The following is a 12,801-nucleotide window of genomic DNA, read 5'->3' on the forward strand; positions in this document are numbered from 1 at the left end:
CCGACAGCCACAGAAACAGATACAGGGGAGCGGGTTCGTTCTCCCTGCAGGATTAACCTCTGGACCACCTTTAAAGTCTTCATCTAGGTGCCTCAGGGAGTCTAATGAGAAATAATGAGGTCATCAGATCCCACTGAAGGCCCGGTGTTCCTGGGACTTAAACGCATTATCGTCATTATCTCCCGGCCTGGTTCTGGCCGTGAGTTATAACATGAACACACCAGGAGAAGCCTTGTGTTTCAGCTGTCAAAGGGAACATCAGAGAGCTCATCATTACTCCACCATTCGCCACATCGCCCTGACCCTTTTGGTTTGATTTCACACTTGAAATGTATGTAATTTGTCAAAAAAAGTTAACCAATGAGTCACGGAGTGTCACTTGCGATCTATAGACTCATGCTTGGCAGAAGCAGATCCCACAGGTGTGGTCTTGACAGAGAGGTCGCCGATTTTATCTTAGCTCGTGTCAACTGCTGTTCCTCCATAGCCGTACCGCACCATGTGTAATCTCATCCTCATCACCATGTGTAAGTGACTTCGACATTTTATGAAGGTCTCACGTTCCAGACATGGCCTTTTTACGTGAGTTTAGCTGGAGCTGATCTGTGTCAGACGACTCATCAATATACAGAGGGGATCTCCTTGAGCAAACTAAACAGACTTGATGTTGTACAGCCGCAGTGTCCGTGTTGTAAAAGGCCTGGCAGTGTGAGGGGGAAAACAAGCCCTCTTTTTCCATTCTTCGCCTCCAAGCTGAATCGAAGAGCTCTGACCTACTCTCTAGGCTCGGGTTTGGCTGACATGGAAGCTTTGGCTTGCTCGCTGCCACCCAGCCATGTCGTGTGGAGCTACGGATGGCAGGAGCTTGTTGCAAAGGCCAGAGCTGCCATGTTCTTCCCAACTCTCTCCAGGCAGGTTTTTTTTCCACATGGGTGCTCGTCCGCCCACGGGTATAAAGCTAGGTGGAGCTTTGTTGGTGTTCCTGTCAATCAGCATCTTCCACAGAGAGATCAGGGATGACAGATGTGTCAGCGGTCCTCACAGCTTCTTCACTCCAAGGAATACAGTCCATGATACACCAGAATCTGCTCTTGTATCCGTCCAGCGAGCTCCCGAATACACACAGATAGATTGAGCTTCAGACAGTCAAGCACAGACAGCTCTTCCAGTCACACTACAGTATGCATAATTATGCACTGTTTTGAGGAGGAAAATAAGCGATTCAACTGTGTCTGGCTCTATTGTCGTGGGAGCAGGGCTTGGTTTGGTGGGCCCATTGTATTGTCTGGCAAATCTGAAAGTGCGGTTACTAAAGCTGTGATGATTAAAAGTCCCCTGGTAAAACTCAAAGGCCAAAAGCAACTGGTCTTTTTGTTGGTTAGACTGTGCAATGGAAATATCCACAAGCTCAGAATTAAAGCGAGAAAGGGAGAGCTTGACTGAGAGACGTGGAGGGGCAGAGAGGGAGAGAGAGCTGCCAATGCTGCCAACTAAAGGTTGCAGAACTCCTGAGTTATTTCACACGGGCTTGGTACCCATTGGGCTGAGGCCCATGATGCTCGGCTCTTATCCCCCTCCAACTCAACATATTTCCATAGTGTGCTTTAAAACTAAAACAATCTTGGAAAAGACACATCTAATCAGCTTCCACTTCCAAACTTAATTTGATGTGACAAACCGGTTTTAAACACAACAATGGGATTTGGTCACAATAATGTTTTTATTCTTAAGATTACCTCAGACAGAAGAGTCTCTGGTGGCACATTACGCTGGCACTGGTTGAGCTGAGATATCTAAACCACGCATCCAGGATATTGGCAATCTCAGGCCGTGATTAGACTGGTCGCTGGTTGACAACAAGTATCTGGGGTTTCTATGCACTGCGGTGGGATATGGCAACTGGGTTGGTGGCTTAAGTATGTGGATGTATGTGTAACAGTTGGGGGTCCTTAGTACACCCCCACCGCTGACCTTCTCAACACTTTCTCTCTTATAAAAGACAGCTCTGATAGTCGCCTTTCAGCATGTAATTCTTTCAGCCACTGATACAAAATGACAGAATATGCTTTGGCTCAGTAATGTATGTTAAAACCGAGGTGTTATGAAATGTGACTGAGGCAAGAGCATGACCGCGCCGCATTCACGCAGATTTGGCTGTACATAACGCAATACACTGTACGACGGCTGCTACAAATCTTCCCCGCTGAGCAGTGGGTTGACACCTACAGACACTGGAGAGGGGCCTGTTCTGGGTGGCTGATAAGAAAGTCTGTGGATATCATGGAGTTGCAGCATATTGTTTATGAATCTTATCAACCCATCCATCGGCTGCTGAAAGGAGTCTTTGCAAAGCACAGCCCGAGGAACAGAACAAAAATGGCATCGCGAACGAACTAGCAACATAACAGTTATGGTAGTTAACACGGTGGCTGCCGTATCCCGGGCCTCATTTAAATCCAGCTGAAGTGTAGCTGTAAAGGTGTTTCTAGTTATGTTAGGGAAAGTATAGCTCCCATAGTTTTTGGCTCTAATGATGGTGTTACATCCGCTGCAGCATAAGGGAACCCCTTCCCCAGAAAAGAGAGCCTCACATTTAACCTCCATCATGTGAGGCACAGTTCCTTAAGTACTCCTGAGAAATTAAGAAGTTATGGCGAAAAATTATTTTGGTGAATTAGTATAGTAGTGTATGATTTATGATCAGGAGGTTGACCTATGATGGCAAAAAAGTAAGGAAATGGTTATACTAAATGTATCACATTGCTGATGTTTTGGCTGCAGGATTGAGTGATGAGTTTTCACCGAGTGCATGCTGGGACAGGCTACAGCTCACCAATGCAGAAAAGAAATATATAAATATGAAAATGTAATATATATATATATATAAGCCTATTTCACAAAAAAATATTGAATAAGTATATATTATTTAAATACATTTATTCAAAGTCTCATTCTCGTACATTTGTGACTTTCCTTGTGTCAAAATTCATCACATTGTCAGCTCACAGGGTAAAAGGTGTAATTGTCTTTACACCCTATATCTTGCTTGGTTACATGCCTTTGACTCCTCAGTTTCCCTTCAGAAAAATCTGAAAGTGAGGTTTCAGCCAGCGAGTGGCTGAGGGTATAAGCCTTTTGCTTGTCTAGCCCATGTTTTCCTTTACCCAGGCAGTCCACAAAAAATGTCTTGAATGAGATAAGATCACACAGTCAAACCCTGGTATAATAATAAGCAGCTGCTGCCTAAGTGATTTCAGAGCCTGTGTTTAAAAAGCTCATGATAACAGAGGTGTAATGCCACTTTCCAGGCCTCTTTGGGAACCAGGAGCACACGGCACATCTGACCACGTAGGCTGAGAACCCCTCACTGTTATCCGTCCACTGTGCCTTTGAGCCCTTGCGTACCAGCTGGACTGTGTCAACTTACAAATATTCACTGACCAGACAATTAGCTTCCAACCCAAGAAAACAGGCATCTATGGAGGTTGGACACAAACTGTTTAGTACAAATTATGTGCAGAGCGCAGCTGAACATGAGGGTCAAATAGGAAAACTGGATTAGAGAGCCATGACTGAAGGAGCGATCACATCAAAGTAACTCTCGCCCTGAGATCTGATGCTACGTGACAATACAAGATGTTGCTCTACGAGCAGTTTAGGAGAAGGATTCAGATTAACTTGCCACACATCAGGATCAGTTTAAGTCAAAATTCCCTTAGAATGGAGATAAAGCGGTAAGGATAGCAGGGTTAAAGTAAAAAGAAAAAAATAAGTCTTTCTACAACAGAACAAGATGTCTTTCTCTTCTAATTTTCTCTGAGTTATGAAAATAGGGTGAAATGACTGTGGAGTCTTTAGAAGTTTCCCCTCTAATGTAGGGATATCTGATGAAGATGCATATGCGGGAGTACATGAGCATGCGGTGATTAAGTGTTTTGTTTGGCAGTTTCCAATCAATACCAGCAGTTTTCTAACAGACACTTTTACTGGTTTAAACTGCAGGAGATGAGCATTTTCTGCAAAACCTCTGTGATCTCATTAGCCTGAATGACACAGAGATACTGCAGCAGAGAACTAAATCCCTTCACAGGATATCTTGAGTGAAATGGAATTCTGATGTTCGGTACTGATTCTGTTGGGAGATCTCTACCTTCAGTTGCAAGTAGCAAACAAGATATAAAATCCCTTTTCCTCCTGTTCATCCAAACCTTGCTAGATTCAGTCACATATGGTCAGATGTTGCTACCTGGTGAAGTAACTTCACTATTCATCAGGTACTGTGAATGGCTAAGCAACAAAGAGCTCATAAGGCGGCCTAGGATCAGATTGGCAGAAGGCATTGGTAATACTCAAAATGTGGATCGTAATATCTGGGACTTTGGAATTATTATTTTGGAGGGGGAGCTCATTACTTCACTTGTCACACATTATTCACTTCACCGCACGTATTTAATGGTGACCTATCCTGGACAGCGCTGCTATTAATCTACCTTCCACGTGAAAACTGAAAATTCTTGGCTAGTAAAGATGAATGGCCAACCTGTTGCGGATGAGCTTTTGGAATGGCAAGCGAAGTAACTTTTTAATATATATATATATATTTTAATAAACAGTGAAAACTACTGAAATCTATTTTCACAATATTGCACCTTTAATTAATACATTACTACCATAGACTGAAGTGAAAATTCAGTTTGGCTAATTATCTGTATTGGCTGGTGCTGCGTCAACATGCTCTTTTAATATTGAAATGGAATCATTAATTTGCATTTACACCTTTTTTTCTTCTCAGTCTTCATTTGTGTGATTCTAGTGCATTTGTCTGGAGTTTGGCTCAAGTAACTAAATAGGTTCAGGTTCCTTTCTGTTTTCAAACCCTCAGCCAACACCCCAGACTGTGTAAACCTATAACTCTCTAGCTCTGCATCAGAGCATATTCAATGTTAGAATAACACAGTGTGCTACATAGGGAGGCGAGGGAAACACTTCATTAATTGGATTTTAGAGTTATTCTTTAACAAGAATCATGTGAACGTGTCAACTTCTAAATGTTACTGTTTGGAGCAGTTGTTTTTTTAATGGTAAAACATAATTCAGACTGAAGAAATGGTCTGTTTCAAGTTATGAAACCAAAACAACGTTTTGCACAAAACGGCATAGTGAAAAAAATAACTTGTAGCCTACTACTTTTACTGCAGTACAAAAGAGCAAAACAGGATGACTATTAATAAAACAATTCAAATAGTTCCATCACTAAAATAATAAATAACAGTAGAATTTCATCACATTTCCTTCCTCATAAATGAACTATTAATCTTCAGGATTAATGCTTTGTTTTCCCTTATCTTACTTCAATCAATGTAGAGTTGTTGGAGGATCTGGACACACTTGTAACTGGATGTCTGTTCCAGGCCAAAAAAATGCTTTGACTGCCAATAAATTACACTGTCTGGTGAAAGTCTCAATTCGAAAGCCCCTGCAGACCGTCAACAAAAGAAGTTAACTTCATGCCCTAATGCTAATATATAATCATCTCTGTAGTTGAAGTGATATTGAATGTCATTGCCAAAAGGCCTGTTTTGTTGTACATGTTGATCTAAACGTGATGGTACGAGCCTTAGTCATCGGAGTCAGTTTGGCCAAATCTTGAAAGTCTCTTAGTTACATTTGCACCTGGATTTCATGACTTAAAACATCTTTGTGGCTATAGGATGTTAGGTCATGCTAAATGAGTTTTAAAGAGAAAGAGAAAATCCAGAGGGAGGCCCTGCTAAGACGAAGCTTCAGCACTTACATCCACCTGTATGAACTGATGAGCCGTTCAAATTGTGAGATATGTGTGTCTCCTCTGGATAATTGACCATAAATCATGCGTCGTGGGAAAGAGCAGGTTGAGGGAGTGTGTATGTGTGTCTTGGGAAGAAGGGGTAGGGAGAGAGGTCAGGGAGATTGAGGGGTAGAGGAGGAGTGAGAAAAAAAGGCTGGGTGGAGTAGACTTGAGAGGGCTTACTGGAGCACATGTTGAGTTCGGGGCTGCGCATGCCGTAGTATCCCGCTGGACAGTCGTGAAGACACTCCCCGTACTGCCTCATCCTCTCTCTCCGCAGAAACAGGAAGAGTTTGGGCTGGCAGTTTACACAGCCGTTGTCCCTGGAGCACACCGAGCAGCCCTTACAGATGGGGTACGCTCCATAGCTAGCTGCAGGACAAACAGAGGAGAAAACAGTGATTAATGATATGGAGTTAAACTGACAATGATTAGTCTTTATGAATCAACCAAAATAACCAAGCAGCAACGGACATTTCTGACATTAATTTGGGGTGACATCCAGCATTTAAAAAAAAATCTGAAATCAACCTCATCCATCGATCCATTTAGTATTTATACCTTTGAGGGTCTAGGGAAGAGGGACAATCCCAACTGACATTGTGTGAAAGGGTCGGATACACCCTGGACCGGTCACTAGTGCTATTGCCAGCTATTGCTAGCTATTGCTGGGCCGATATACAGTATAACAACTTTTTTAAGTCATATTCACACCTACGATCAATCCGGCTTCTCCAATTAACCTAACCCAAATCTCTACGTCTTTGTACAGTTGGAGGAAGCCGGACTACCCAAGGAATCCACACAGACGTGGGGAAAACACACAAACAAAAAAAGACCCCTGCCGAAACTAGGATTTGAAACTAAGAACATTCTTGCTGACGGGACAGTGCTAACTACCAAACCAACGTGCCACCCTCTCTGAAGCCCTCTCACAAAAAATACTTTCTCAGGCAAGATTATTTTCTTAGCAAATTTATGTTAATTTAATTTAAATACATAATACTGGGGTGATGCAAACCCAGTTGTGTAATGGTTAGTATTATGCCACAGTGACCGTAAATGTGGGTCGCTGCTACTGTAAGCTTTCCCAATGGCCGCAATGGAAAAATGCCTCTTGCATGGTGGTTCAGAGCACTGTTTATTCTGCAGCAGCAACAGAAGAGCAGAACTCTTTAACAGTGGTGTGTCATCACTCTTCTGTCTTGACCCTCGCTTCACCCAGTGACAAGAACAGGATGAACTTGAGACAACAGTCTTAACTGTGGGAGGGCTGACCAGTACAAAACAACCCGAGTACAAGGATAAAACCCGAAACAACCATAATAGATATATCAGCAGGATATTCTCTTATTCATAGTAAATATGTCAGTCTCCAAAATGTGTTGTTCACGCAAACTCTAGTTCCCCTCTCGACATTCGAGCGCTGATTGGCTATAAATGTGAATATTGCATTAATTCTGGTCGGAGCTGGCCTCCTGAACCACTGTGTTGAGACAGTCGATGAAAGCCCCCAAAACCTCAGTGGCTATGGCCTCGGCTCGGATTGCCTGTGGAAGACAAAGGAGCCAGTAAAAAGACAGTCCATTCCACAATAAGTCACTTCAAATGTAAACTCCTTAGCGTCCTGCTTAAAGGAAAATGTCCTTGGGCGAATCCAATCTCCCCAAACGAGAGACCCTTCGATTAATCTAAGCCAAGTCTTAAATATCACAAGCAGGGACTGGGTAACAGCACCGTTCAAACGGAGGGACCTACCACAATGCTACATAAAACACTGTGCAGCAAACTGGACAAACCCTGAGAGACAGAGCAGAGCATGCCGGTTTTGCTGGCTGTGGATCCTCATATTAGATTTCTCTGAACAGATTCACGCAGACGAAAGAAAGCGCTAAGTGGGCCCAGTGCAAGCATCAGTTTGTAATCATGTGGAAATCAGTCAGCAGATTTCAGGGGCTGTCTTGGACGGTGTTCGGCGAGGTACACTGGCTCTGCCAAACTACGCTCATGCTCCTAAAGCTGGGGTGGATGGAAGTAAGATTAAGTGCTAATCAGAACGTGTCTCTGATGGTCTTTAGGGATGAGGTTTACAGCGACACCCCATTGATCACAGCATTGCCGGGATGTGCACTCCAAACCTATTCATCACACAAACACACACACTGGCGATTGTTCACCTCTGGTCGACACTCGTTCAGAATGACACTCGTGAGCTTGAGAAATGAAAACCACAAAGTATGACTCGCTATGGCTCGTCCACTTCTCGGACGGAAAATTGTGTCCTCCTATGTTCAACTGTCAATCTAGTGTCGAACGTATTATTTCTTAATTCATTGGTGCTGATGTAGGTCGTACATCTCTCAACCCATTACAGCATCTTAAGAGCCACATGGTGGACACAGGTGAAGTATAGTGTAGAATATGTAATATAATGTACAGCTGGGTTTTTGACTAGATTTCTTTTTTAAATGTGCCTTTAAAAATGTTGTGCAGGCATCTACGTCTTAATATATTTTCATTTTAATATGTAATATACCATACCAAGTGTTCAAACTTGCATTATAACATACTAAAAGCACAGTGAATGTCACTTTCATTTAAAAGAAAAAAGTTATTACAGCTGTATCTAAGTGTTTCTCTTTCCCGTCAGGTAACACCACAAACAGGATTTCTCAAACATATCTCAAGTTTCATTCTGTCAGTCCTTCCATTCACTAAAACTCAGCTGCAACATTAGACCAAACCTCAATACTTAACCATATGTTTCTGTCGAATACACAGTCTGGATGTGTTTACAGCAAACTGACATCCACATTAACTTGGTCATATTTGCTCCCCCTGCCCTCGCCAAACCTGAACACAACACCGAAAAGTAAAGGGAAAGCTCACTTGGCCAAAATGGGGAGCTGTCAGACTGGGAAGCTCCAGCTCATCATAACCATTAAGAGTGGGCAAACAATACTATCCAAACAATAATAGAAAAATAAAATCGGGGATTGCGGTCATCTTAGATCACTGGCCGGTCAATCAGCAGACAAATTACAGTCAGTAAAAAAGCCTCTTCCTGGGTCTGGCTTGAAGATTATGGTTGCTCTTTGTTGTTAGACATTTGTTTTGCTGGTTGCTAATCTTGTAACGCACAAACCACTTGAACGCAGCAGATCCCAACAGCTTGGAATCGGCCTAAAACTGGTTCGAAGGCACATGAAGGTATATGGTGGAGAGTAACTCCTTTTGGTCCTGATCTTGGGAGATAAGCGTCTATGTGTGTGTGCCTTGGAAAGCTTTGGAGGCGCAGGCCACAGGTATGTCAGGAAGGGGGCCGCAATTCACAGTGTCTGGAGCAGCGCTGTCCAACTCACGTCCTACACTACCGACATGATGTCTGTCGACTGCCAGGAGGCTTCAGCCATTCTCAAAGAAAACACTCTCTAGTCTGATGAAGAAATGTAAGCGTGGCTCCTTACAGCACGGAAACTTAAAGGTAATTTTAAAAGGCTTTTGTGTGAAAACTTTGATCTCAGCGTGCTTCATTGGCATGACAATTGAAAGCAGTTTACCAATGCATGTAGCACTCATGTTTTTAGGTGGCATGAAAGGGTGGAGAATCAAAGGGGATTGGCTATAGTGCTCATTATGAATTCTCAATAGATCACTGCAGTTTAGCCTAATTTGGCAGGAACACTGTAATTTTTGTGTGCTGAGGGCTGTGTTCTCAGTTCTTGATGTGCTTTTTTGTTTTGCATAGTGTATCCCTCTCCTGTCCAAATGCCAACTGTGTTTTGTCAAATGCCCCCCCCCAAAATCGTACAAAGCCTCGGCTCCTTCTTCTGGGGTCTCCTCTGTCAATCACGCTGAACCCCAAACTGACCTAGATGTGTGCAAAAGCCACACAGAAAGAACGCTGTGGGATTTCGGATGCCCGGTTCGCCATACATGTTGACATACATGGACAGGAGGAGAGCGCACATGTCAGTTCGCAGTGCCCCTCCCAGTGCACGATGGACCAATGAGGCTCAAGGTTTCAACCACAGAATACATATTTCTTGAAACAAAACAAATCCGCAGTTCCAACTTGTGACATCCAGCTCTCTGATCCTCAAGTGTTGCATTTAGAAACGCCAGAGTCCATGTGGACATCAATGAGGAAACCTCGACATGCAGACTGAGGCTTCATTAGTTCCTCAGTGTGTTGTCTAGTGTGTGAAGCTGCAGCTCTTGTGCAGGAACCACATGAATGATGCCTCACTCATCCCCTCCCTCACTCACTCATCAACAATATATTGTGACACCCAGACTGAAGCCGAGGATTATTGTATAACAAATAGACAATTTCAAGGAATCTATAGGGGGAAATTTAACTCTTGTGTGTTTTTTTTAAAGACGAGAAGATTCAGACCTTTGATATGTATCTGCATGAATACAAAGCTAAAAGCCAAGTCAGTTATTAAAACCTCCAGCTGTCTCCAGCTCCATATTTACAAGAGAATTAATTAGTGGTGTTCTCGTATGTCAAAGTATTCCTTTGAATCCAGTTCTGAAAGGTGAAATACATTTTAACCCAATCCAAGACCAGTAATTTGTTATATTACAAAATTCAAGCCAAGAATATAAATATTAAATGTTAAAGGGGCCTTGCAGATATTCACTACCAATAAGTATCTGGACTATTCACGTGAATTTTCTTCTTCTTGTAAAACAGTCTGACCTACAACATGAAGAGCAATAACATGTTAGGAGCACAGCGCTTTTCACTGAATACTGCTGTGGGCTCGCAGGAGGGTACGCTCTGATCGCAGCTCAGGACCAATTAGGGCGGCACGAGATCCAGCAGAAACCCCAAACTCTGTCTCAGGTAGGTTTTTACGAGTATAAAGCAAGCGTGACAGACGGCGCTCGGGCTGCCAAAAGCCTCCACATAAACAGAGGGTTCCACCCATGGCCAAATAACTTCCTGCTCTCTGTTCACCTACCGTTACCCATGAAATCATTCACATTGACCTGTTCAAACCTTCTGCAACCCGAAACCCTAACAAGGCAAATTGGACATAATTGTTTTGTTTCTTTTAGAGGCCCGAACTTAAAATTGAAAACAAGAGAACATTCTTGAGAAGGGTTTCAATGATGTGGAGCCTTTGCAGGCTGACATCAATAAAAACATTTTTATAGTCCTCCTGAAAGCTGAAAGATACTTTGCAGCTATTTTCAAGTCTTTAAGTTTGACTATCGAATGTACTTCTGAAAAAAAGTAGAATCTAGTACAAAAAACATGATGAATGGTTTTGTATTTATATAGCGCTTTTCTAGTCTTGATGACCACTCAAAGCTCTTTACAGTACAGTTTAACATTAACCCATTCACACACACATTCATACAGTGCATCTATTAGCAGCACTTTGTTGTTCTATGAGGGGCAATTCATGGTTGAGCATCTTGCCCAAGGATACTTCTGCATGCAGATGGGGAAGACTGGGGATTGAACTGACGACCTACAGGTTGGAGGACGACTGTTTACCCCTCAGCCACAGCCGCCCCTGATAAACAGATTCAGTCATAGTCATCATATCAGAAGTTGATAATACAATTTGTTTGACATTTTCAATAAGTTTGCATTACCTTGAATAACGAAATGAGATTTTAGTTCAATTTTCATCTCAATTTTTTGTTGTCTGTAGCTTTTCTAATCGTTGCATTCTTCTTTCTCACCTCTCAGCAGCTCACATCCATCAGACTTGAATATTCAGTGAACACAGAAAAAGTTTTCTTAAAAGAAAAATCCAGCTATTACCTCTCTAACCCGACACCACTGCTAATGACATGGTCAAATGATTCTTCCTCCAGAGGAGAAACCTCAAGAAAAAGCGGCGGGTCATCCTGAGGTAAATGTTTTATGTTAAGTGAAATTAATTCACATTATTAGTTGATGATATTGGCAGCAACAATTTAAAACAGAGGCTTGTGAGATGGTTGTCTGGATCAGAGCCAAGTTTGTCATAGTCGTATATGATCTCAAATTGAAAATGATGGCACAAGACACTAAAAGGACGAAGCATGCGTCTCGATAATCTACTGAGATGACCTGGAAATGCAGCAGACGTGAGGAAGCAATCATAAAGCTGCTGCGAATTACAAACGCAGCAAATGGCAGACAAGGTCTTCCATTAAAAAACAAGTGTTTCTTTTTCCACAGTCTCTCAGCACCCCTGGTATGTAAATCTAATAAAAACGACTGAATGCAACCAACCAACAGCTACACTGTCCATTGTTACAGTACAGCGCACATGACAAAGTTTGGTATCGTCAAGTAACATGAGGAAAACAAAGTAATTCACTTTACTCTCTACATCTATACCTACTATAAAAGTCATATGGAGGAGAGGCAGCAGTGGCAAACCTCAGGTTTTGGGGTTACATGGCAGCAGCAGGTCAGGAAGATTTGTGCTCTCATGTGGAAAGCATCACAGTCACCAACAGAATTATACGCTTTCCTCGTGGCACTGAGACAATTATTGTTTATTGTCCACCTCCCTTGTTCTCCCTAAATGATGGTATAAGCTTTCTGCTGCTCCACTTTTATAGAAAAAGAGAAAGCTTGGGAGAGGGAAAGGGCAGATAAGGGACAGGCGTTGGAGCTGGTGGCCGACTGGTGGGGGACTGAGGCTGCAGATACAAGTCCTCAACACTTTTGTAAAAACTGCAGGCCCCGTTTTAGTTTAAATTCTGGAGCCGCAGTTTAGACTGGATGCGCAAAAGCCGAACAATTAGAAATGGAGACATAGACACTCACAACCGCTTGCTGATTGGATCGTTTCAGTCAGAACATAGCCTTCACTGATCGGGCTCCTATCACATGACTCTCTTTCAGAAGAAAACAATGGGCATTAGCCTCAGCTACCAGTGTAAAACACAAGATAGATAATCAATTACAAGTGTTGCTGCCCTAAATTCGGCAATTTTAACAACCAAGTCCTTCC

At 42.7% G+C, this 12,801-nt stretch overlaps 1 protein-coding gene across 1 annotated transcript in view; it reads right to left on the reverse strand.

The window, feature by feature from the left end:
- rspo2 (R-spondin 2) overlaps positions 1 to 12,801 on the reverse strand; it is a 59,489-nt gene that overhangs the window by 29,414 nt on the left and 17,274 nt on the right. The window contains exon 3 of the mRNA XM_053433459.1: positions 6,011 to 6,199. Coding sequence (XP_053289434.1) covers positions 6,011 to 6,199 — 189 coding nt within the window. The remainder of the gene's footprint in view (positions 1 to 6,010; positions 6,200 to 12,801) is intronic.

Source organism: Pleuronectes platessa, chromosome 10 (assembly GCF_947347685.1).
Source record: "Pleuronectes platessa chromosome 10, fPlePla1.1, whole genome shotgun sequence".
In the NCBI taxonomy this organism is placed as follows: Eukaryota; Metazoa; Chordata; class Actinopteri; order Pleuronectiformes; family Pleuronectidae; genus Pleuronectes; species Pleuronectes platessa.